Consider the following 26060-nt stretch of genomic DNA (forward strand, 5'->3'; position numbering starts at 1 on the left):
TATTCTTTGAGAGTCGTTACTGTAATACATCAACATGGATAACTCTCAGTCAAGTGTTATTTATCTTCACTGCTACAGATGACAATAGATAGGCTCACTGATTCTAAATTACTTAAAATGAGTTAATTATACACCAGTTTTCATTAAACATGCACTTCATAGTAGTTTTAAACTTTCTAGCTAATTAAATCTTTGGGGCAGACTGGGACTCAAATCTAGATGCTTTGCCTTTTGCCAGAAACTGCTCTATTGACTGAGCTACCCAGGCATGACTCATGATCTTCCCTCACAGATTTACTTTTGTCAATGTCTGTAATTAATTTAATTAAGCTCTCAGAGTTAATAATACTGCATTTGAATACTTTTGTACCCTTAAATGTGTACATAGCAGAAAAAAAGATTTTACATTATTGCTTATATTTGTACATATTTCCTTGTACTTGCAAAATAGACTACATCATAGTAATACATTTCCTCCATAAATACATGTAGTTCACAACAGAAAAGGCAAGAAACAGGCATCAACCTAGTAATTACTATCTACAACATTTTATACCTCGTGAACACTGTACGATGATATGCAGATTAGCTACTAGCACAATACATTTTGGATCCTACAGATGAATTATTATATTTAAAAAAAGTCACCATTTGTATGCACAATATGCAATTCACTACTACATTACAAATTGATGCCAATACAATATGTCTGTAGCTCTGTGTATCTATCATGTGACTATTCTTAAAGTTACAATTATATATACTATGTCATGTTGGACACTACAGTGATTACAGCCATTATACTACTTTATCCAGTCTAATAACATACCAACAATTTAAATTTACTTATAAACAAAGTGCTATAACCATATAATATTGTAAGTTGACTGCAGGCGCATATACATTATCACAGGAAATTAACATTGTGGTAACAGATCATAGCAGCAGTCAGATCCATTACATCACTGGTGACACCAGACTCCCAGTCATTGGTTGTATTATTTTTGTCTCCTCGGTGAGTGAATCTCAGGGAATGCCATGAAGCTCCCATATATCTTCCCATTGGCAGTTTTATTTTTGCATAATTTTAATGCCATCAGATACTTATTCTACTGACTTGTTAAGTATACTTCATTCATGTATTTCTCAGACTATTCCTCTCATATATGTGAATGACTTTCTTCCTGTATATCTCATCTGCAGATATACTGTCCACTAATATATTACATTATGTTGCATGTGTCCAGGATATGGGTGTGTGTGCGAGTGTATACCTGTCCTTTTTTCCCCCTAAGGTAAGTCTTTCCACTCCCGGGATTGGAATGACTCCTTACCCTCTCCCTTAAAACCCACATCCTTTCGTCTTTCCCTCTCCTTCCCCTCTTTCCTGATGAGGCAACAGTTTGTTGCGAAAGCTTGAATTTTGTGTGTATGTTTGTGTGTCTATCTCTGCCATGTGTGTTTTATAGTACTCTTAATTTACTGCTTGCTGAAAGTTAGTTGACTATCTAACTAACTTTGTTAAGGTTTCCCTTTTCTTAATCAATAATATGCAGCTTCTTATGAATTATCAAGTTCAATGAGCAAACCCTTCGTGTTACTAGTAGTGCCAGCAGTGGGGAGATCCGAATACCTCTGAGAATAATCTCTCATGTTACTTTTCTATCGCAACCCATTTGAAAAGGTCAGATGTGCGGGCTCATACATTTTTGCCAATACCACTACTGAAGCAAGGAAACTATTATGATAAATTTTTAGGTTAAGCACCAATATGTTCATTGAACAACAACATAATTGACTGGTTTATTTGTTCAATGTTAGGTGAAATACAATTTTTCCTTCCAACAAATCCCAAGGTAACTAGCTTAAGACCAACTTTGCACAGACGAGCCTTGTATTCTGATGCCTGGGTTACACTAAACGTCCTTTTAGCATTATGTAAATTGATCGCTTTGGTAACAATAAAAGGTTTTGTGCTTTTATACCACTGTGCTACCACCAAACAACTGTTAAGTCTTTGGTATGAAATAATTCTCCAAGGGGAAGCATTCTCATTTTCTAGTTTACAACAGTGGTTTCATAATGATGTTAAAAAGATGAGCTCCACATACGTGCATACATACATATACACACCTGTGGACAAACCTTCCTTAATACTTTGGTAATAAACTTCTTTCAAAATGACACTCACCATGCAATTATTGCAATAGTCTTTGAAACAATAATAGAAATCCTCACACACTATGTCTCCCATAACAAAAAGAACATACGAAACAACCATAGCTTGTCAAAAGTACTAGAAATATCTGGCATATTTCCTACTATAAACGGTGGTCAGAAACAGTCTGAAAAGCTTGTAAGTGTGTTGCAGGGAAGATTGTGCTGAGAAATAACTTAAGAAAAAAATTGTTGTGTGAGCAAATTCAAGGGACCTACCAGATGCAATTAGTGTCAGTTCTCATATTGTAGATAATAGAGCATGGAACTGTTCAGCCTTTGGCTTGGGTTCGATCCTTATTACTGTCCCATGTCCAATTTTTGTATTGCTTTCTTATTTGATTTTAGGAAACTGGACAAAGATCACATTTGGCGACACTGCCTCTGGCGGGGAGCTCAAATTGGCACATGCAACAGCCAGATTGGCTAACTTCAATGCAAATTAACTCAGAAATGGCACAACATATTGAATTTTTTTCTTTACAGCTATCTCTCAGTGCAACCTACACTGCAACACCCTTACGAGGTTTTCAGATTGTTTGTAACCACTTTTTATATTAATATTTGATATAAGTTTTAATACGTCTGCTTGGTTTATTGCTTCCTCTGTCGACACACATAATCAAAATCCTAACTGCCACTGGTTAATTACATGTATTTCATTACATGAGATTCTGCCATATTAAATTTCTCTTCTCTTTCACCCATCACACTGAATACAAATATAGGGTGAGAGGACTTTGGGTCCACTAAATCATTATCTGTTATTTTTCTACGAACAACATGTACTCACCTTCAGACCTGAGTTAGACATACATTATAAAATTCAGTCTTTACAGGAGCTATTTTATGCATTAGCTTTTGAATTCTGTCTAGCCCAGAGGCTTTACCTGTGTATCATATCAATCATACATTCTATAAAGGAAGGTAATACTTTTAGATTGTTTCCATAGATTTATATCTTGTATTTGTCTTTTCACTATGGACATCCCATCATAGTCACATCTCTCACAACTGTCTTTACAAACATTTTGATCATGCTTTGCTTTTGTTTCTGAGTAAAGCTATGACTACAAGTGAATTTGATGTAGTTCTCCCTGCCTCCTCACAATCTTTAACACACAGTTGTTAAAACATAACACAAATGAGTTGGAACGCAAGATTCTTCCTCGCAACCTGATGTTTGCTACTGTCTACACAAGTAATTAGTCTTATTATAGTAAGGCAAATTTCAGGATGTATACATCTAGTTGTACCACACTTTTCTTCTCCTGTCACTCCCTTCTGAATGAGCAACTAGTCAGTCAGTTTTGTTGCAGTCCTGAGTGTGAGTGTTCCAGTGTCTGTGTGTGTGTTTGCATTACAAAGAAAGATATCTAAGTATATCGAGTTCTCAGCTGCATGTTTTTAAGCACCTTGTGTTGGTCTGCTACATGTAATTTGTTGCATTTTCTCATTTTTGTTTACAGAATCAGTGACTTGTTTACAGTTGCAACTGCTGAACAAAACATTTTCCAACCTTTCTTAACATTCCTTTCACTTTCCTCTCAGGAACTCAAGAAAACAATAGACAAATACATACAAGAGAATGTTGTGGTCTAAATACCAGTGAAAGGCATACGTGCAAGACAGGGAGATCTGACTATTGAAAGGCCACACAATTGTTATTTCATTGCTGAAAGTGGACTAGCATGTAGACTATAGTTGTGTTTTGGAGAAAGGATATATGGAGGAGAAAGTATCCTAATGTCTTGTTTTGTACCCAACTGAAATAATCTCATTGCTTTCAGATACTTCATGAAAATAAAATTCAGTGGTAAGCAAGAAATGATATGAAATTCTCATGACAGAGAGTGAACATATTTTATGCACAACAACTTGCAATTTGATGGTAAATTCTCATGGTTGATATGCTATGGGTGTAACCTTAACACTGAGGCAGCAAGTAGAGCTGGTTTTCAAAACACCTGAACCAGCCTATTACCCTCAAGGTGCTTAGGATCTATTTTGTGACCTGTACATCCTTTTGAACCATACAATGTGCATTGACAGTTACACTAATTTACAATAAGGATTTGAGCACATGTAGGATTTGGGCAGATGTGATCTGTTTTCCCCTCAGACTAGGGCACTATAGGGTATTACATGTCTGGAAACTTTTGGTATTTAATTGCTTTAGGTGTGGCATTCATACCATTTCATCAGAAGTGGTGTGAAAGACAAAAACAGCTGTTATCTGCATAAAATGTTCTTGTTTGCATATTAGTCTGGCTAGTACATCACATGTAAAAGCAGCTTTAGTGACAAGGCGACATAATCACTCATTAGTAATGATCTGAAACATTCGCAATTTGCAGTAAATGCCAATTCTTCCTCAAAAATGTGAAAACATGAAATGTCCTAATAAAAGCTTTTTCATGAGAATTTTATCCAAATTAACTATTTTATTATAGTTTAATAATATGCACAATAACGTGTTTGCAAATTAAGAATTACATGAACAAAATGATGAATCGGTTCAGTCAGTGCTCTGGTGCAGCATCTATATTGTGGGTGGGTGGTTGAATGGTCTCTATACGTCCTGTAATACGAGGCGTGGCTAGAAAAAAAAAAAAAAAACGGACTAGTACTGGTGAAACAATAAAACGAATGCAATAAGGCTGAAAGTCGCGTGGCCTGTCACGTGACTCTCGCTCTGCCTACTGCTCGAGTTTCATCTGCCTCCTGCACTCAGTCTGCCCGTGGCGTCTGTTTTAAGTAGTTGACGTTTTGTCTGTGCGTCGGAAAATGTTGAGTGTACAGAAAGAACAGCGTGTTAACATCAAATTTTGTTTCAAACTAGGAAAATCTGCAAGTGAAACGTTTGTAATGTTACAACAAGTGTACGGCGATATTGTTTATCGCGAACACAATTGTTTGAGTGGTTTAAACGATTTAAAGATGGCCGCGAAGACACCAGTGATGACACTCGCACTGGCAGACCATTGTCAGCAAAAACTGATGCAAACATTGAAAAAAAATCGGTAAACTTGTTCGACAAGATCGCCGTTTAACAATCAGGGCAGTGTCTGAGTTAACAGGAGTTGACAAGGAAAGTGTCGAACAAGTTTACCGGTTTTTTCAATGTTTGCATCAGTTTTTGCTGACAATGGTCTGCCAGTGCGAGTGTCATCACTGGTGTCTTCGCGGCCATCTTTAAATCGTTTAAACCACTCAAACACTTGTGTTCGCGATAAACAATCATCGCCGTGCACTTGTTGTAACATTACAAACGTTTCACTTGCAGATTTTCCTAGTTTGAAACAAAATTTGATGTTAACACTCTGTTCTTTCTGTACACTCAACATTTTCCGACGCACAGACATAACATCAACTACTTAAAACAGACGCCACGGGCAGACTGAGTGCAGGAGGCAGATGAAACTCGAGCAGTAGGCGGAGCGAGAGTCACGTGACAGGCCACGCGACTTTCAGCCTTATTGCATTCGTTTTATTGTTTCACCAGTACTAGTCCAGTTTTTTCTAGCCACACCTCGTACACCACAGGGCTCGGCCAGAGGACCTTTCACCTGAGAACAAAGAAACATGTACGTTTGTCTGCTAACGAAAGTTTGAAAATTGGTATAATCTTTATGTTTACACGAGACACAACTTCCAGACCGCAAAAATCGAATTTCAGAAATCATTTTTCGCTGTTATATTATTTCCATATTAAGGACTGAAGTGGTTTTGCTACACTGCATTTGGAAATCAGCTGTTTCAGTTTCTGATTTAATCAGTACAATGACTTATACTCTTTAATTAATATTAGAGGTAAACAACTGATACTTTCCTTCACTGAAAGAATTCTCCATCAACATTAGCCAAAACTTTTTAACTACAAGTTGTAACCTGATAACCTAAGAAAGTTTAAAAATAATTGTATGTTTACCTGGGAGAGAAAATCTATTGCAGAAGTTTAAATGCAGCAACTGGAGCCGCACTCCCAGAATGGATACTGGAGTGTTTACATGGCCAACTAGAAGCAGGATTGGGAAATCAGGTTTACGAAATAATTTTGGGAGCCCCATTTAAACATAGTGAATGTGGAACTGTAATACACCAGGTTTAGGTGGCGGATGTTTTGAACTGTGGTTGCATCAAATATTCTTAGAGGCTGAGTCTGAACTACCTCATTAATGACAAAGTCTGCCTATGCAAGCAGCTGTGTGGTAGCTGTTACCAAATGCTTTGTGTTGCTCATTGTTTTCCTTTCTTATTATGAAACGAATGAAAAAAGACTAATCTTTGTGATCGATTACGACCCCTCACAACACCAGAAGGGGTCGGCAATCACTACGACAATCCCCTTTGATGTTCATAATCCCAGTTTGTTTGCAATCATGGCCATCTGGCAGTTTATAGTTCTCGCACTCTGCACTATTCGGACCAAGCAACAGAGCCTGTCTAAGTATTTTGACCAAGCCGAAAGTCTTCTAATGTGCAAACAGAATTCTTTCTGTTCTAATTCTATGCTCAGTGCCTTATCAGCTCCATCTGTAGCGTTGTCAAATATGGGTCAAATGGCTATGAATGGCCACAAAAAGTTCTGCCTATTTTGCAGTTACTTGTGTGGGAAGAGAAAAATATTGCCAAGAAATATCTTAAATCAGAACCATTCTGTTCACCGGCAGGTAAATGCTGTTGATTGTCAGCATACACAATCATTTTTTGGAATCGCAAACAGAGCCCAAATGAGAAAACAAGTAAAGGACATTTTGGAAATAAGGTGATGTGTTTGAAAAGCAAACATTCCAAACACTTTTTTAGTTAGTCTCAACACACTAAGCCTATATCTCCAGGCACATACTGTGACAAACTCTGGATGTGTATGGTTAATCATTAAAATATATTACCTGCAAATTTTGCCAAGAATAGATGCTACATTGTCAGGTCCCTACTCATTAGCAATTGAATTGGGAACACACATGTATACCAAGCAACAGAGACAGACCTTTCAAACTATTACACATGTCTAATAGACGTCTATATGTCTGAATATTTGCTAGACTTTGGAAAATTTTATACACTATGACATGGTACTACATCCTGACACTTAAACTGACAGAAATGGGAACATTAATTTTTCTTGGCTATGCTTTCAGAAACTGCTAATATCCAATGATTCAGTGTTGCTTCATGAAATTAGTTATCAGTTTTGCAATCTCAAAAATATCATTCACATTTTCCAGATAAACAGTTTCTCATATTAAAATTAGTACAATAAAACACCAAGACATAAGTTTTTCAGTTTTTCCATATATTTTATTTGTGCATTATAAAAACAATCTTTCTGTACAAATATTTATGATTGTATACAAACAATATAGGTAATGAGGCTGCAGTAAAACTACACAACAGAAGAAAAAATTGAAAATACAGTGTGACTACTTGAGCAATTTCAATAGCCAGTCACATATAATACTGATGTTACAATAAATGTGTAGTTAACTATTGCAGATATCTGTTGGTAAACACTTTCCATTTGTCTTAGTGACAATTAAGTGACTAACACACAAAGAGATACTAAAAATTATACAAACAGGAAACAATTCATTTGAAAGGACTCACAGCTTCATCTTAACGATTTCATAAACCAGTTCCATTTAAGGCTGATATACAAATTAAATGCATTAACAGCTAATGTGCCCTCAAGTTTTTCCATCTATTTGTAATTATAAATGAGGAGATATTTTTTAGAAACAAATATATTGTTATATATGCACAATTACATAGACTTGTTATCAAAAGTTCATTACAGGCGGCATATCACAACTTATGTATTTGTCTTCTCTCATGAACAGCAATAAACTAAACTTAGAAATTTTTATATCATGTGCATCTCTATCTCATACATGATACCACATCCTACACGATACCAGATACTAAATATTGCTGCCTTGTAACCAGTTGCGGTTACATCTGGGACCAAGCCACTAAAAACTAATGTTTGTGAATGTTTTAGTTTTTCATAGCCACTTTTATCTAAGAAAATGTTCTGGATGGTTGCACCATGCCATTCTGATAACATACTAGCTACTAACACTGATTTACATGCCAAAACACCTACCTGCACGTCTGGCTCAGCAATGATAAATATCTGTGATATGCCCATATAAAATGGAGGATTTTCTGCAGTTTCTCATTGTCCAGGATGGTTTAGGAAGAGTTAAATTTGTGGGCTGTTTTGGGAAATTATACCGGGGGGGGGGGGGGGGGGTTTAGCAAGACAATGAACCGATTATCTTGTTGACAACTCTCTTCTGATTTTGTCATAAAAGGCTGAAGAAACCATATAAATTTCATGACTTTATAACAGTTTTCACCCAAAGATCAGCTTTATTATTAAAAACTGCTAAGCACCTGTAATCCCTAGATGTGTGTGTATTTAGGAAACACAATGGGTGCATGGAAAAACAAAAATGAGGAGAAAAGGAGGAAACAAGAGGTGTACAACAGGTGGGGATGGGGGTTGAGGAGAAAGTGTCAATGTTAAGTTGAGCTTCGGTTCTCTAACTGCTGTTGGTACACTTGGTGTCAACTATCTTATGTTTGTGATTGCTGCCAACTTACATGATCTAACAGCTGCAGCATTACAGCAGGGCGGTGAACTCTTGTTTCGTGTAAACTGAAAAATAAATAGCATAATGACCTTCTTTGAGTATGAACAACACTGTAACATGCTTTCACATAACCTTGTTACTTCAGTGTGTAATTTATACCATAGCTGATTATCTGCATGCTTAAAGTTGCATCATTTTATAGTAGACAGACAACATTCCCCCTCTTATGTCCCTCCTTAGCATGGTGACAAACTTCTCCTTCCCAATTACCCCGCACTGCACACTCCACTGCGGCTGTAGCTTAACTTGGCACAGACAATATTTATCAACTTCTGTCATTATCTACAGAGTGGAACTATTGTGTCTGCGATCACTTAAATTTGAAATAAAAGAAACATGGCTTAAACAACATTGTAATTATTAAAAACTGGAAAAGCTTTTAGTACTTTAGATTTTACAGTGTCTCAAGAGTTTCATTTGTAGTATGTAACAATGATATACCTAATAAATAAGTCTGGCCTATTTCCAGTGACGTAACAACACCCAGTGGCTGTCTCTTAGGGTCACTGACCAATTATGTTTGCACATGTATGTGTTTATATGAGAGCTAAAGATGAATGGAGCATTGAAAGTTTTGCAATGTATTTTAACACTGATGGCAAGAAGGGAGTTGCAGTACTTGGCGAGGCAGATTGTGTCGTTCGCCCAGGTCACCTGAAGTTATGTTTCACATTTAGGTTTTTTTATTTATACTTTGGTGCATGTTGCATGGCACAATGGCCTGGTGCAGGTCTTTCAATTCAACACAAATTCAGTAACTTGGGGTTCTGGGAACCAACAGCACCTGGTTTTTCCCGAACTGTGACCGATCCAAATACTAGCTCAATTTCCGTCATCGGGCAGGAACCGGTGTTATCAACGTGATGAGGGCATTGGCTTGGATTGAGTGATTTGTTGTTAAATAATGCTAACCTTGCACAATAGTAAATGTAGCTTTTGTATCATCCATTTAATATTAAACCCTTGACTGCTGTAGATATGGACTCTGCTTTCCGAAACAAGCGCAGCTTTGTTGTTGCTATACTGCTCACCTAATGTTGCTACCAGTATTGAGAGACAGTGTTCAGGCTGCTATGAAATAGTTATTATCCAATTTTAAGACAACTATTCCGTGAAAAATTTGATTTCTGCATATCTTACAGTCTGATATCTTTGCTTGATAATGGACTGAATTTCTTTCATTATTTGTCATAGTTACTGTGCTGCAACATATTACGTAAAGCACTGCACAAAATGTTGAAGAGTTTGTGGAGGTAAAAATGCACTGTGTAGGTTTGCATATGGTTGATTTTAGATCATACATTGCTGGGTAGGAAAAGTACCAAAATTTTATTTAATACTGAGAGCGGAATGATAGTCCATTTTTATACCTGGCAGACAGTTGTGCACGACACTGTTGATTCCATTTATGCACACCAGGAATCATGCGGTCGAAACAATCATCATATCTCAAATAGTTCACGATATCAAAATGATTTTTTTTTTTTGCACGTGACAGCATGCAGAGAGGAACAAATGTTGTTTAACAAACATTATAAACTTTTTTTATTCACCAAGATATAGAAGTAACTCTTCCACTGCAGTGAAAGTGTTAAAGCTAGGGGCTACCATTTAAATAATCCATAAATAGTTTGGTTCTAGTTTTTTTTAGATTGCTTTATAACAGAGTTAAAGTTGACAGAACATAAGAAAGTGCTGTCTGGATTTTCTTCACTACTCCAGATTTCAATTGGCGAAATATTCTTGAATAGCCAACAAAAAGAAGAGTTCAACACCTTAATTGAATTCTACATTGAAGATATGGAATGTAGAGTAGATGATATTCTTCCTGAATTATATTTATGGAGAAGGAAATCTGTGAAAGTTCACAGACCTCCATCTGCCGCGGAAGCATGGTAACTATGCAACAAAGACACGTACTCAAATAACAACAACCCTTTGAAGAGACCTTAACTTTTCCTGGCGAATTTAATGTTCAAATAACTTATGGGTTTGCTGCCAGGTGACGTCATTGACCACTGCTGATATTTCGACAGCAGCACAACCTGCCATTCTCAAGATCGCAGTTGTGCCTTGAGAATGGCAGGGTGTGCTCATGTCGAAATATTGGTGCTGGTCAACGAAATCACCCGGCAGCAAACCCTAAGTTATTTGAACCTTCTGAAAATTTTGATCACATGCCTTTTTATTTCGATTTATCACTTAAGATTTTAGGTGATTAATAAAAATGTTTCCTGAATGTTGTTGCACACCTCTCAACCCATCCCTATCACTCCTAACTTCCACCATAAAATCAAAATTTTCAATAGATGCAATCTATGTTCCAATTCTAAATGCTGAAACTGTTTATTACACTTCAGGTACTGATATTTTGGATATTGATCTGAATGAACATCTTGTACTTGAACAGAACCGAAACCCTAGGGTTGACACAAGAATGCCTTTTAGGCTGCAAACTTGCACTAAGGAATGCCCTGAAGCCCTGAAACTAAACATCAGGCCAGTCTAGAATAATGACAGGCTGGGAAAATTGGAGCACATTCAGGCACCAGTACAGGAGGGAATCTTGTAATCAAATACTATAAAACCCTCAGTCTCCTCACACTCATTTTTATGACAAGACTATTCTGTCTGCATCATTGATACTGATGGAAGGTCAACTCTACTAGTTACACGATGGCCTGGTGTCTACAGCCACCGTCAGCTCAGAATCCACTGCTACGAATCCACAGTCATCCGACTGTGGACAAAACTTCAACTCTACGTACTGCATCCCTGTCAGTCACCACAGTGATTGGTGGTGACTGACTGAAGATGAGGACTGGCCCAATCTTCCATAGATGAAGAACTAATCTGCTTGTCTACGAGCTGTTCAGCTTGGGAGCAGGGTGCCTATGCCAGCACTCCGGGGCAGTACAAGTACCACCTTGCTAGCCATATGCTGTGACCGCCTCTCAGGCTGTCTTTCATGTTGCTGTTTTATCTTTCACCTACACACCATCTCAACGAAAGGGGCATGCACATTTCTTTGGCAGAGCCCAACTGTAGGTTCACTCAAGAAGAGCACTGAGGCTCCAGATGTCCACAGCCATTCCAGGCTGCAGAGACGTGATGGCTCCTGTGCTGACGCTACAGTACTGACCCCAAAAAGTGCAAGGGACCTCCAACGGATGCTGCACCTCCATGCAAAGCTGGCTCAGCACAGCCGCTGCTAGGCTTCACTGGGAAGAAGACTGAGTGATTGTACACTCTTGGAAATAAATAACTGTTAATCGAGTGATGCCTCAGTAGTGCCTCAGCTCACCACATGATCCCACCACTGTACCTCCACTCTATTGTTCTACACTCTAGTACGAGGCGGCACCTTATACATCATCAAACATTTATCTATATAGAAGAATGTATCAGCAAGTGAACATAAAATTTCCTAAGAGAAGAAACGGGCACATTAGAAAAACCCAGACAATTTCATTTCAGATTAAAACAGTGATTTAAATGAAAGGTTTAACACAATGAATATTTTTCCAAAGCAAGATTTAATAACCAGGCCCTATCAGCACGAAAAATGAATGTAAAATTCCAATACAACCAACATCTATGTACAAGTAAGATATAAAAGTAAAAGTATAATAGCAAAACTGCGGTCGGTTACCTTGAAAGTGTACAATACACTGACCTGCTTGAACAGTGTAATCCTGAGCACACTTATTTTAGACAGATAGATGATTACAATTCAACCAAATATACATGACACACTAATGTTCAATAAACTGGCACAGCAGGTAATGTGGGCATCGACTGTGCAGTTGTTTCCTTACACCTATTCAGACAATAGTGGCAGACATACTTTCTCACCTAAAATACTCAATATGCACCAGTTTAAATACAAGAATGCAAAATCATCTATCCATCTTACGAACAGATATCGTACACTACATTATTTACCCTCCCAAACTGACTGATGTAAAATTATTTCAAAATTGCAGCAGATCCAAATTCAGTAACTGCTAAACAAACATACATAAATGAAATATGAGACAAACAGAAATGATCTACATCTGACAAACTAAGCAGATAAGAAAAGTAATGATAATTAGTTTTAGTTTTCTTAACAAGTTAACATTTCAAAACATAATGTCCTTCAGGGTACATATAATGGAAGTGAGGCATGTGAAACAATGTTTAGTTTGTAATAATATTCAATACCCAGAAAAATCTTTGACAGAACTGAATGTGTGTAACTTCATGGAAGTATTCACTGTTTTACAAGTTAAGAAGTGTGACATTGTTTCCAAGTACTTATACCCTGATGTATACACATTTTAAGAATTATAAATGTAACTTTCTCTTCATAAGGCGATATCACATAACATTTAAATTTGAATTATCTATTTCAACAGCATAAATTATTTTGGTACTAAGAAACCTGAGTATAGTTCTTTAGGCAATTATCCAGGTGGCCATTAGACTAGTTATGACATTGCACATTGTGTGATCTATTTCAAATATGTAACGAATTCAAGTTCTCTTTTATCAATCTTATTCAGCATTAAAATACATATCAAATTACCATTTACAGTTCAGTTTGCTCTTGAAAGGGCCAATATATGAGAGATCAGCTTCAGTATAGCAGCAACTGAATGCTTGCGAGGTAGAAAATACATAGCATTTCTGCAAAGGTAAATTTACTAAAGATAGTCCTTTCTGCCGTGAACCAGTAAAAATACTTAAGTGGCTAATCTGCAGGGAAATTCTCTACTTGGAAGACTGATCTTGCCAATTCATTACAATAGTACACTTATCACACTTGACAACATAGTACTTTTTACATGAATTTCATGCTGATTCTGTGCCAGTGTGGAGAGTTCAGAGCAAAAAACTGAAGAGTGTGGTTTAAAACCTTGTTGGTGAAGAGATAAAGTTGGAGCATGAACTTTGGTTGTACCAGACTGGGAAAGGAAGACTGCCATATCTTTTTCAAAAAAACTATCCTGGTATTCACAATTAGTCAATTTAGGGAGAAAATATAAAGACCAAATCTGGAGGGGAATATAGGGTTTTGAACTCTGCTGCTCGCAAATGTTAGTCCGGTTTTCAACTCTGCTGCTCCAAAATGTTAGTCCAGTGCCTCAAACAGTGCACCATATCACTCCACATGAGCTTACAATCAAGCTGCAAAATCAGTCAGATACTGAATTGAATTTTTCTATTAGTCATTATTTTGATATTAGATGACATGGTGTATATTTTTGTCTGCTAAGTTGTGCTCTAGCTGCAATCAAGTATTATCTACTAACTACTTACAGGTGTTGAGAACTTCCCACTTTCCTGTTCTTATTGTAATTATATATTTCTATACAGATATATGTATAGTGTTAGTATAAACTGTAGATTGCAAATCACCTAAGCTCTCAGGGGACACGAAATTTTTTTGAGCAAATGGAACTCTGTGTCTAACAGATTTGAAGAACGACAACAATAACACTGAAAATGCACAGCAGCTACTATGAAATACTATCCATAGGATAGGTTTCGATTTTCTTAGGCCGATTTGTGTACTTTATCTGAGCAGCAATCATGTTTCACTTGAACAGTTTGCCTCTCACAATATCTGTTAATGCAACCAAATGCATAATTTAGGGTAATGAATATGTATTTGCAGCCAACACAAAGTAACTGCAGTTGTAATAAAATGTTCAACTTACGAACACACTAGATGGCTGAATCTATTGAATAAGAAAGTATATAAAATTGTAATGTGAATACTTCTGGAGGTGCAAAATATGTAAGTATGGATGGTCCCATCAAATAACTATCATATGTGGATATGCTGAAACTTATACCCCTGAGGTAAAAATATGATGGGTTAATGGTTCTATTCCTCAGTTTAAATGAAAATAGCTTTACACAGCTCATGAGTCAGAAAATACTCTCTGATATATACACCAAGAACATTTATTTTTACAGCTTCTTTCATATAATTTCTCAATTACTCCTCGCTGAAAACTCATTCCCCCAGAGTGCTGTCAGATACCTCACTGTGCTACAACATTGATCTTCTGCAATACAATTAACATTAGCTGAACAACAAAAGCATGCATTCAAGCCTATGTGAAAAAGTCACGACAACATCAACTGTACATTTTAAAAATTGGAAGACAATTATTCTATGTTATGACATGGATGATTCATCAGTAACAATTTCTTCAGCATCATGTATATAGGATACTAGTGTTACTGTTCAATCATCTACTTCGTTGGACAGCGAAACCTGCACTACAGGTACATATATGAAAACGATGACCACAATTTTTTAGGTTAAGAATACATTCAGATTTCACAGTTGGTACAATGCAAGCAGTCCAGCAACACGTGAAGTTTAGCAAATTTATGATAAATTAACTTGTAATTGATACAGTATTTACATTTTCATCACGTTGATATTTTTAACACACAATCGATCATTAAGTATAAATGAAATACTTGTCTACTAACTTAACTGTGAAATAGCAGAACAAAATTAAAAACAAAAAAAAGTGAGCAATAAAATAAATTTGGACAGGTTACACAGGCCTACAAATAAAAAAAAAATTTATATATAAAAGTTGCTTATTCTCAAGGCTTTTACTGAGCTGAATTCTAGTACAATACGAAAAAAGGCATCTCACCCATCATTTGGTTTTTACACTTAACACTCATTACTAGAACAAGCATTTTATCAATTTTAATGATATATTTAGTTCATATACCATTTCAATTAGAAATAACTGGAAGTTGAAATTTCAGTGGTAGTTGTTACACATGCTAATATATACTGTAACTACTACAAAAAGCTCTTTGGCTCTTCATTCATTTTTTCCGTGAGAACCTCATGGACCCAAAAAATCTTATTTCTACCTCTATACCTTAATTTTGTGTTTAATGAAACAGTTTGTGAAAGCCATACCCAAAGATTGGAAGGCACCTCTTCATCTATCCAAAGCTAAATTGGAAGAATGTGTGTTTGTTGGACCAGATATTCAAAAAAAGATGTTGGAGTATCATTCAAGGAGATTTTTACTAAAAGCTTAAACAACAAACAGGATCCACACTATCTTTCAGTTGTATCCAACTTGCTGGAAAAGTTTAAAAAGTTAAGCTGTTTGACAAGCATCAAGATTCTCTTTTTCAACAGTCATCTATTAATCTGTGTGGTATCCGTGAGCAACAAAGGAAGCGCTTTCATTAAAATTTCGAAGTTACAGAATGATGGCATCAGAGACTCAGCAACACCAGTAATGCAGGAGACTACTGATGATCACTTCACAGAGCTGTACAATGGCCAATTCACCAGAGAAAATGCTGTATCAGATGCTTTAAGGAGAAGAGAGGAAAGTAAATATAATCCAATGGACACAAAATTTGTATCTAATAACGATGTGAAAATAACATTTCCCCACTTAGGCTGTATTTATTTAGACTTCAGTCTTGGTTCATATTTAAAAATTAAGTTACTTCTCATTCCAGTTATATATGTCTTACTAATGTTCTAGTTTATAATGAAATCATATAGTGATAAACAGGAAGTGATTGGAAAAAAGATAAATAAATAAATAAATAAATGCACTAAGGATAGGGATTAAGTGTCCAACACCCACAAAAAGTAATGAAAGTATTTTTGTTGGCCTGCATTATTGTTACATTGCTCCTCTGCATAATTCTGGTTTAAAATCTGCAAAGAAATGCTGTTTTACAGCACATTCATTAAAGCCTGAAACTTCTTAAAACTTCATAAACAAAAGGAAAAATATATCTTGTTCAAAAACTTGAACATGTAGGTGTTCCTCGATAGTCTTTTTCCCTTTGTATAAGAGTCTGCACTTGAAAATTAATTGCATAAATAAATAAATAAATAAATAAACTTATTTACATTATTATGTAAATCTGAATCACAGTTCATAGCTGTAATAAAATGCATAATAGAATTATGTACCAAAGTCTTCATCATTTGATGATAACAAGACACCTAGAGCTTCATTACATGTGAAGTGAGAACAGGGATATATATAAAAATCACATCTGCAGCACCACAAAGCTGATTCTATGCTGAAGCTCTTTATACTTACAAGTATGACTAGTACAGACAACTTATCAGAAATGAACAGTACATTTAAATAAAATTAGTTGTGACAATCTTATTAAGTAGTTTACAGTACGAGAGCAACACCAGTTTCTTGTGTGCATAAGATGAATGCAACAATCCCAGTTACAGCACCATGCAAAGCAACATCTAAATTACATGTACATACACACAAAACTACTGGTTGTCACATTCTTAACTGCAATGTGTATATAAACATACAAATGAAATACCACAGAGAACTACAGTGGCAATGTATCTGAGGACTTTTTAAAGATGTTTTTTTCTTTATTGGATACTATTTTTGTTATTCAGTTCCTTCAACAGATGCTCCTCTTGGCAGTTTCAGTGTTAAGCTCCTGGCTGAAACAAATAGTGCACTTCTCCCCTTATTAGTATGAACAACTGCCTCAGAAACAGAGATTTACCTCTGAAAGACAACCAAATATGAGGTGGATAGTAAATGAATGCTGTATAAATGTTTTTCAACAAAACCTGTCTCTTGAAACCCACAGGTAAAATGCTGGAAGTCACATATGCACAGTCACATTTAATTATATTCAAATTGCAGATGTAATATATTTTAAACAAAATCCATGATCATCAAACAAATGTCAATCATCAAACACTCATAAGATTGATAAAATGTACATGAATACATCAGTATCAAGGTGTCCATTTATGATAAGTACACGTGACTTACTTGATATTTGTCAACTGATAATGCATATGTTTCTTTCCTAGGAAAAACCTAAGTCCTCCACGAGACACACTTTTTTTTTTTTCAAACTTTGTTTAAAGTCACTCACATGGCATCACTTTTTGACATAAGAAAGTTATTCTCCGTACACTTCTGAATGATCTGCCGACACAGGGCCATAGTGCCAGCCACTATATGCTTGTTTATGTCCATCTGTATGGACATGAACATGGATATCAGTTGGGTGATGAGGATACCAAGGAGGTCCCTGACTCTTAAATTTATGGAAGAAGTTTCCAAATCCAAGCAGGAGTAGAATGACACCAATTGTGAGGCCCTTAAGTGCCAGAATTATGAGGCCACCAAGCATTGTTGTCATAACTCCCATCTTGTACATCATGGGCAGTAGAGCCATCATAATCCTACGTCGTGCTCCGAACGTCCGACTTCCTACAACAACAACAACAAGAAACAAAAACTTATGAAAATACAAGAAGTGAAATGAACTACTTAACTTTTTGCTTACTGCTATACTGATTTTTGCCCCTCCAGTACACAAAAGATACAGAAATACCATTGTCTACTCAATAACTCAACATGTAAACTACATATTTTTCAGCTGGCATCTTTTTTCCAAATTCTGTAAACAATGTTATTCAAGAGATTTTAACAATAAAAGACAACTTAACTGGTGAACATCAAATGGCTTCCAGTGAAGTCAGTTCTTTCTACAGGAACATCCAGCAAATCTGCACAGGTACTACAGACACTATACAAGGTAAATGTAAAAATGCAGGAGAAAATGGAATTTATCACACAAACAGTAACAGACATAAATTTTAAACTTAAATTCCCATGCAAAATATGTTAATCTTCTGATCTGACACTGAAATCTGAGGATGGGGCATTTTCATTCATCCAACTTAGAGGAAATTATCAACACCTGCAGAAGAAAAAGAAAAGGAAACTGGGAAGGGACTTATTTTATATTTGATGATCGCCGTTTTTATTATTTTAAGTTGACCTGTTTCAGGCAGTGTTGGAAATCCTCAGATCATTTCCCGTAGTTATGGAGTACCTAATCTTACTCTACAACTGTGAGAAATGATCTCAAGATAGGCATGGGCGGCACTGCCCAAAACCAGTCAGTTTGAAATAATAAAAACAGTGACAAACATGTGGAAAATACGTCTATCTTATATAAAAAAAGAATTTGGGTAACTGCCTATCCAGTTTTGACAGAAAAAACTAGACAACTACATGAAAATAAAATATATTTATGATGTTTAGCCTTCACAGAAGTTTTTGCAGTTTTTCTTGAAATGCCATGCAAAGAATAGATTCCCTCTTGAAACACCATGCAAAGAATAGATTAACTCTCAATCACAAACGTAAGTAATTCTTTATCTCCTGTGTATATAAAATCAATAATGGACCCCTCTCGGTATGAACATGACAGACAGTATGTGATAGATCTGTTTTTGGTGCAGATCTCAATTATACGTGTTTCTACCGACATCATAGCCTCCAAGTTTATGTTTTTATTTTTATTCTTCTAAGCATAGACTACAACCTTGAACTCAATACTAAGATACAACATCACACTAATCAAAGCAAAGGCACTGTATATGCACCTACAAACTTCATTACTGGAAGTAGATCAAGGAAAAAAAAAAAGTACTGTGAAACTGTCAGCAGATAGGCAACGTAATGTAGCTCAGTTCAGCACATTTTGCTCTTGGAAGTACTCACAAACCGTGTTAACATACAGAATAAAATATTACAGACTGATTATTTAAGTGTTGTAATTGTTTTAACAGTTTAACATATAGTCAGGGCCTTCACGAATCTATTTATAGAAAAATGAATACTTTTTGTTTGTCCTGTATGCTTTCCTTTACCATTCATCCAATGTGATGAAACTGTTGTTACTTGTTGGGCACACACCACGAAGTTTTCTTAACTAGCACATCTCACTGAAGTGCCAAAGAAACTGGTACAGACATGCGTATTACAAAAACAGAGATATGTAAACAGGCAGAATAAGGCATTGCGGTCAGCAATGCCTATATAAGACAACAAGCGTCTGGCTATCACGATTTAATCAAGTTTGAACATGATGTTATAGTTGACACACAAGCGATGGGACACAGCAAATCTGAGTTAGCAATGAAATGGGGATTTTCCCATACAACCATTTCACTAGTGTACCATGAATGTTGGGAATCCTATAAAACATGAGATCTCTGACATCACAGTGGCCAGAAAAAGATCCTGCTACAACGGGATGAATGATGGCTGAAGAGAATTGTTCAACATAACAGAAGTGCAACCTTTCCGCTAACTGCTGTAGATTTCAATGCTGGGCCATTAAAAAGTGTCAGCGTGTGAACCATTTAACGAAAAATCATCGATATGCGCTTTCGGAGCCAAAGGCCCACTAATGTACCCTCGATAACTGCACAACGCAAAGCTTTATGCCTCGGTTGGGCCCCTCAACACCGACCTTGGTCTGCTGATGACTGGAAGCATTTTTGCCTGGTCAGATGAGTCTCATTCCAAATTTTATCGAGCAGATGGACCTGTACAGGTATGGAGGCAATCTCATGAATCCATGGACCTTGCATGTCAGCAGGGGCCTGTTCAAGTTAGTGGAGGCTCTGTAATGGCATGGGGCGTGTGCAGTTGGAGTGATATGGGACTCTTGATAAGTCTAGGTATGAATCTGACAGGTGACACGTACGTAAGCATCCTGTCTGATCACCTGAATTCATTCATGTCCATAATGCATTCTGATGGACTTGGGCAATTCCAGCAGGGCAATGCGACACCCCATACATCCAGAATTGCTACAGAGTGGCTCCAAGAACACTCTTCCAAGTTTAAACACTTCCGCGGTTCACCAAACTCCCCACACATGAATATTATTGAGCATACTTGGGATGCCTTGCAACATGTTATTCAGAGGAGATCTCCACTCCCTTGTACTCTAACGGATTTATGGACAGCTCTGCAGGATTCATGGTGTCAGTTTCCCCCAGCACTACTTCAGACATTAGTCAAGTCCATGCCACGTCGTGATTTGGCACTTCTGCATGTTCACGAGGGCTCTACATGAGTAGGAAGGTGTACTCATTTCTTTGGCTCTTCAGTATATTTTGTAACAGGAGGAGCACGAGTCGTTTCAACAAATAAGTGTTTTTCATATAAGGGTATGTCCATTTATTACATGAGCTGAAAACAGCAACAGTGGTGTCCGACAAAAATCTAATTTAAAACGGAGGAAGGGGGGGGGGGGGGGGGGCAAGGAAAATCTCACATCAACTTTTCAATTCAAAGAATATACATTATAATAATAGATATCATTATGTTTCATAAAGTTAATCCTGAACATAGGCAATATTATAAGTGGTCACTGATCTTTATGGGCTCTCTGAACTGAATGTTTTGCACGTGTGGCATGCCTGGGATTTCCTGATCTGAAATTAATGCGGCACAAGTATCGGATGTTATTGTCTTCACCACGTCTTGTATCAAAACTTTTACAGTGCCTATCTTAAGCGGTATGGCGATGAGTTAAAACAACCATGCCAGCAAGAAGTTAAACGTTTGTGGAAGGAAGCCAAGCTGAATTCACCGACAAGAATTCCTATAAATCAAGAGATTGAAAAGCTACGTAATCATACGGTTCAAAGAAAGGTACAGAGAATGTTGCCTTTCATCTGCAAAGTAAGTAAAGGTGCAATGACATTTAATAAAGTATATCTTATACCAATAATAGGTGAATTTTTTTTTAGGGATCCGTCAAAATGGTTACTACTATTATCACGGAAGCTTTTCGTTCAGTTGTCTCAGCCAGTCCGTCTTAATACTACTCAAGATTTGGCATGTTTAAAGAAAAATGTTTTTAATCAAGTGTGAAAAACACCATTCAATACAGTTTCTAAATAAAACACATGTTTATTAAAGTGCTTTAATCAATGTTTAAAACAAATAAAAAATTTTATTTTTACCCGACCATGGCAAAGCCGACAGAAGGTGTATAATATGAATTTAGGAGTCTACGTACGTACAAGGTGAAAAAAAAAAGGGGAATAATTTTTAAAAGCTATAAATTTCGAAATCTTTTACAAAACAACCTTATCCCTTCAAGATACTCTCCGTTACAAGTAATATATTTGTCCCACGGGTGCTTCCACTGTTCGAATCCTTTCTTGCTGTCATCTTTAGAAATGGCTGACAGCTGCTATCTCGTTTTTTTGACTTCTTCGGTGATCTCAAATCGGTGTCCTTTCATGCCCCTTTTCATACGTGGAAAGTAGAATAAGTCGCACAGAGCCAGGCCAAGGGAGTAAGGTGCGTGGGACGGAGGAACCATGGCAATTTTTAGCTAAAACCGTCCTGTCTAACAGGGATGGCAAAAAATATGTCTTTTCTGACGAACGCTGTCGCGCAAACTTTTTAAAACTCCCAAATAAAAGGTTTGACTGACGGTCTGACCTGGGAAACGACATCCTTGGCATCAAAAATGCAAATCTGAATTTTTTTTATGTTTGATCTGACTTTATAACTTTTTTTGGGTGGGTTGACGGTGACGTCTTCCATTGGCTAGACTGTTGCTTTGTTTCTGGGTCGTAACCATGGCACCATGACTCATCACCAGTAATGACATTTGACAGAAGATTTGGATCAGTTTCAAACTGTTGTCTCAAAGCACGGCATGTTTCAACTCTACGTTCCTTTTGATTGTCAGTAAAAACCCGAGGAACTAACTTTGCTGCAACGCTTTTCAGTCCCAAATATTCCGTTAAAATTCGCTGAGCTGAGCTACAAGATAACCTACTAATCGCTGAAACTTTATCTACCGTCTTGTCGACGGTCTGTGAGCACAAGCTCTCGAATTTTTCAATATTTTCGTCGATTCGGGCAGTTGATGGACGACCAGGACGAGGTTTGCCATCAAAAGACATTTCGCCATTTTTAAATCGAGCAAACCACTCTTACACTTTGAGTTTTTTCCCATGGCGTCATCTTGGTCAGCTGTTTTCGACATTAAAACAGTTTAGCAGCATTTTTACCGAGCAGAAAACAAAATTTCACAGTTGCACATTGTTCACTTAAACCTGCCATGGTAAAAAACTAAATAAGAACAAAACAGCGTTAGCAACAACAATCACTACTGATGAACAGGGCAAGTCAGGTCGACAACGCAGGCGGCACTGAACTGGCAATAAGTTGCGCTATACAGTACATCCCCAGCGGCAAAAATGCGTACTACCACGAAAGTGTTATTTCGGTTTTGTTTTTCGGGGGGGGGGGGGTACCCTCCCGTATGTATGTGAGTGGCTACGTATCGTCGCACTACATTTAAATATGGCGGGGATTTCTTAAAATAAATTCCACATCTCTAAAAAAAAATTTACGGGGCGATCGATCAAAAAGTTTCCGTTCGAAGGCAGTACAAGTTCAGAATCGGTATGCCAATTAGGCTAAAACGCCGTAAGCATTGAGGGAATCATCCTACCGACGCACCAGGTTGATGATACGCGTTTGTTAAAACACCGTACCTTGCTGGGTGAAGAAAACTGCAACTTATCGCTGCAGATTTTTGTCCGACAGAAACTGTCGACCCTTCAAGACCTTTGTTAAGGGACCTAAGGCGAGATAATTGCATTGGGGAAAGATCAGGCCTATAGCGTGTGTGCTCTAATGTCTCCCACTTGAGTTGCTCTAACTTCTGCGTTACGTTTGCTATACGATGACGTGCATTTTATGAAGCAGCAGTCCCTTGGTGCACCATTCCACAAGGGTGGTTTTCGACACGCTGTCCGTACACATTCTTCGTTCTCCGATGGATGTCATGTTTGTCGTTCGGCAGCCAAGAACAGAACAACATCAGAATGGTTCTGTTTGGACGCATTTCGTAATACAGTCGCCGTAGTCCACGTTCCCGCATGAATTGTGTACACGCATTGGAATCTCGCTGTTACAGTAAAACCCTCAAATGGAAACTTTTTGATCGCCCCTGATAAAATGAAGATAAATATTTGGTATCAAATAAAAGATCTAATAATGAACACACTCCAAATATGTACATGATCTATGTAAATACGTTTAATTCTTATAAAGACAATCGTAACTACTAATTAGTGTCAGTCCCACAATCACTCGAAAACTACTGAACCTACCGAGGGTTTTTTTTTTTTTTTTTTTTTTTTTATAAATCTTCTTCGTAAAAGTCCAGCGAACAATTTAGACTATTTGATGACGATGCGACCAAGGGAAATCATTTAAATACGAATACAAACTAAAAACACTTTGCCGCCGGTGCACATTCTTGCAATACGTTGTGTAAATCCTAAGAGCTAGATCACTGTATCTTGTTGCAAATTACAGATCTCAGAAAGATCTACAAGAACGTAAGCGAGAGCTTAGCTTTATCTTACATGATTTAGCCACAAGCACAGTTCTTTTGTTTTGTAGTCGCTGTGCCAGGTGATTTAGATGGCAGTTAATGGTGATTGTGGATCAACCACAAAAGACAAAAACATGTGCTCTAAGAGACTTATGTACACCGTCTTGAGATCTACAGTCTGGTGCCGGCCGAAGTGGCCATGCGGTTCTAGGCACTGCAGTCTGGAAACGCGAGACCGCTACGGTCGCAGGTTCGAATCCTGCCTCGGGTATGGATGTGTGTGATGTCTTTAGGTTAGTTAGGTTTAACTAGTTCTAAGTTCTAGGGGACTAATGACCTCAGCAGTTGAGTCCCATAGTGCTCAAAACCATTTTTGAATCTACAGTCTGGTGCTACAGAATTCGATGCAGCACACATAGTTTTGGCGGTGTATTGCAAAACAGCGCACGTTGCACCCGAAATTGTCACGCTAATTCAAACTGAAGCGTCGAAACAGCCTTCGTATTTCAGAAATTATTTAATATATCAAGACGAGACTTTCGCCAAATGATAGTAATACAATATTATTACAAAAACGGAAAATACAAGTTCCCGAGACATGTATATTGTGGGTTTTATTTTTTTTAACTCTTATTTTCGTTTAATACACAATATTTAAAACATTAAAATTTTTACACTTTGAACGTACTTTCTTATATTGTAAGCATTAACAACACTATTTTTTCTGTACAGCTTAAGTTTTTTTTATTTATACATTTTCCATTATATTTTAATTATACAAGAAGTAGGACTCTTAAAGGTCGTTCTATGAAAAAGGCCCATCTGTAGTACCACCCATTTCCGCCATTTTTATTGCTCATGAAAACCACACACTGTATGTTGTACCACCATACAGCAAGACATTCAGAGGTGGTGGTCCAATTTGCTGTACACACCAGTACCTCTAATACCCAGTAGTACACCCTGTTGCATAGATGTATGCCTGTATTCGTCGTGGCACACTATCCACAGGTTCATCAAGGCACTGTTGGTCCAGAATGTCCCACTTCTCAACGGCGATTCGTCGTAGATCCCTCAGAGTGGTTGTTGCGCCACGTCGTCCATAAACAGCCCTTTTCAATCTATCCGAGGCATGTTCGATACGGTTCATGTCTAGTCGAGTGATGTCGTTATCCTGAAGGAAGTCGTTTACAGAATGTGCACGATGGGAGCACGAACTGTCGTCCACGAAGACGAATGCCTCGTCAATATGCTGCCGATATGGTTGTACTATCGGTCGGAGGATGGCATTCACGTATCGGACAGACGTTACGGCGCCTTCCGTGACCACCAGCAACGTACGTCGGCCCCACATAATGCCACCCCAAAACAGCAGGGAACCTCCACCTTGCTGCACTCGCTGGACAGTGTGTCTAAGGCATTCAGCCTGACCGGGTTGCCTCCAAATACATCTCCGACGATTGTCTGGTTGAATGCATAAGCAACACTTATCGGTGAAGAGAACGTGTTGCCAATTCTGAGCGGTCCATTCGGCATGTTGTTCGGCCCATCTGTACCGCGCTGCAAGGTGTCGTGGTTGCAAAGATGGATCTCGCTATGGACGTCGGGAGTGAAGTTGCGCATCATGCAGCCTACTGCGCACAGTTTGAGTCGTAACACGACGTCCTGTGGCTGCACGAAAAGCATTATTCAACACGGTGGCGTTGCTGTCAGGGTTCCTCCGAGCCATAATCCGTAGGTAGCGGTCATCCACTGCGGTAGTAGCCCTTGGGTGGCCTGAGCGAGGCATGTCATCGACAGTTCCTGTCTCTCTGTATCTCCTCCATGTCCGAAGAACATCGCTTTTGTTCACTCGGAGACACCTGGCCACTTCCCTTGTCGAGAGCCCTTCCTGGCACAAAGTAACAATGCGGACGAGATCGAACCGCGGTATTGATTGTCTGGGCA

At 37.7% G+C, this 26060-nt stretch overlaps 1 protein-coding gene across 1 annotated transcript in view; it reads right to left on the bottom strand.

Annotated features, from left to right (window-relative positions):
* Window positions 1-16978: 16978 nt before the first annotated feature.
* LOC126249543 (uncharacterized) overlaps window positions 16979-26060 on the bottom strand; it is a 38230-nt gene continuing 29148 nt past the window's right edge. The window contains exon 2 of the mRNA XM_049951207.1: window positions 16979-18148. Within this exon, the coding sequence (XP_049807164.1) occupies window positions 17835-18148 (314 nt within the window). The 3' untranslated portion in view covers window positions 16979-17834. The remainder of the gene's footprint in view (window positions 18149-26060) is intronic.

This window comes from Schistocerca nitens, chromosome 3, assembly GCF_023898315.1.
Source record: "Schistocerca nitens isolate TAMUIC-IGC-003100 chromosome 3, iqSchNite1.1, whole genome shotgun sequence".
In the NCBI taxonomy this organism is placed as follows: domain Eukaryota; kingdom Metazoa; phylum Arthropoda; class Insecta; order Orthoptera; family Acrididae; genus Schistocerca; species Schistocerca nitens.